General features: G+C 59.9%; 1 protein-coding gene across 1 annotated transcript in view; it reads left to right on the top strand.

Annotated features, from left to right (window-relative positions):
- Positions 1–1,297, top strand: part of NOX5 (NADPH oxidase, EF-hand calcium binding domain 5) — a 9,906-nt gene that overhangs the window by 1,069 nt on the left and 7,540 nt on the right. Inside the window, exons 3-4 of the mRNA XM_017737005.1 lie at positions 6–90; positions 862–1,072. Of these exons, the coding sequence (XP_017592494.1) occupies positions 6–90; positions 862–1,072 (296 nt within the window). The remainder of the gene's footprint in view (positions 1–5; positions 91–861; positions 1,073–1,297) is intronic.

Here is a 1,297-nt window from a genome sequence, read left to right as displayed (position 1 = left end):
TGGAGGAGCTGCTGGGATCCCTGCCTCTGCTGCTCCACGGGAATTCCATGGAAAAGCTCCGCTTCCTCTTCCGCGTGTACGACGTGGACGGTGAGAGGAGGGAAAGCGGATCCGGTTGGGTTTTCTGGGATAAATTTGGGATTTGCTGCGCTCTGAGCATCCCGCTTTGGCCGGGATGAGGCCGCTGCCCTCGCTCCCTGGTGGGAGTGGCAAAATTCCATCTGGAAGCCCAGGACTCCGTCGGTCACGCTCCAGGATTTCCCTGGAAGCGCTTTTCCCAGGAAAAGGAGTGGGCTCTGCTCCAATCCCAACTCCCCATCCCAGTTTCCTGGAATTGTGGGATCGTTTGGGTTGGAAAAGCCCTCAGAGATCAAATCCAGGCATTCCCAGCACTGCCGGGGCCGCTGGGCCTGTCCCCAAGCGCCACATCCGGGATGGGGACTGCGCCCCTTCCAATGGCACCCTTTCCATGAAGGAACATTCCCAAATATCCAGCCTGAGCCTCCCCTTGGTGCCAATTCCCGTTATCCAATCACTCATTCCTGGGAGCGGCTCCTGACCCACCCAGGATATTCCTCCCTGTGAGGAAAATTCCTGGATTAGAGGTGCAGGATGGAGACTCCATGGAATATTGGGATCCTGCTGCCTGTTCCAATGGCACCCTTTCCATGAAGGAACATTCCCAAATATCCAACCTGAGCCTTCCCTGGGTGCCAATTCCCGTTATCCCGTCCCTTGTTCCTGGGAGCGGATCCTGACCCACCCTGGCCCTCGAGGAAAATTCCTGGATTAGGACTGGAAAATTATGATGGAGCTGACTCCGTAGGGCCGTGGAATATTGGGATGCTCCCGATTTCCCAGGGAGCGGCTCCATCGACGCGGAGGAGCTGCGGGTGGTGCTCCGGGAGTGCCTCCGGGAGAGCTCCATGGCCCTTCCCGAGGAGCGGCTGGGAGCGCTGAGCCAGGCCCTGCTCCAGGCGGCCGACCGGGATCACAGCGGCTCCATCACCTTCCCGGAGCTCCGGGAGCAGCTGGAAGCGTTCCCGGAAATCCTGGAGAACCTGAGCATCAGGTGAGGGGGAACTCGGGGCTTTATGGGCGAGGATTCCATGGGGAGCCCACACTGGGCTTGGGAACAGCTGGAGAACCTTGGGATTGGATCGGGGGTGGGTTGGGATGGGGCAGGGTTTGGGATTTGGGATGGGGCAGGGATGGATGCAGGGATGGGGCAGGGTTTGGGATTTGGGATGGATGCAGGGATGGGGCAGGGGTTGGGGATTGGGAAGGCGGCCGGGCA

Source organism: Corvus brachyrhynchos, unplaced genomic scaffold, assembly GCF_000691975.1.
Source record: "Corvus brachyrhynchos isolate BGI_N302 unplaced genomic scaffold, ASM69197v1 scaffold200, whole genome shotgun sequence".
Classification (NCBI taxonomy): Eukaryota; Metazoa; Chordata; class Aves; order Passeriformes; family Corvidae; genus Corvus; species Corvus brachyrhynchos.
Note: the sequence above shows the minus strand (reverse complement) of the source record. Positions and strands in the feature narration are given on the sequence as shown.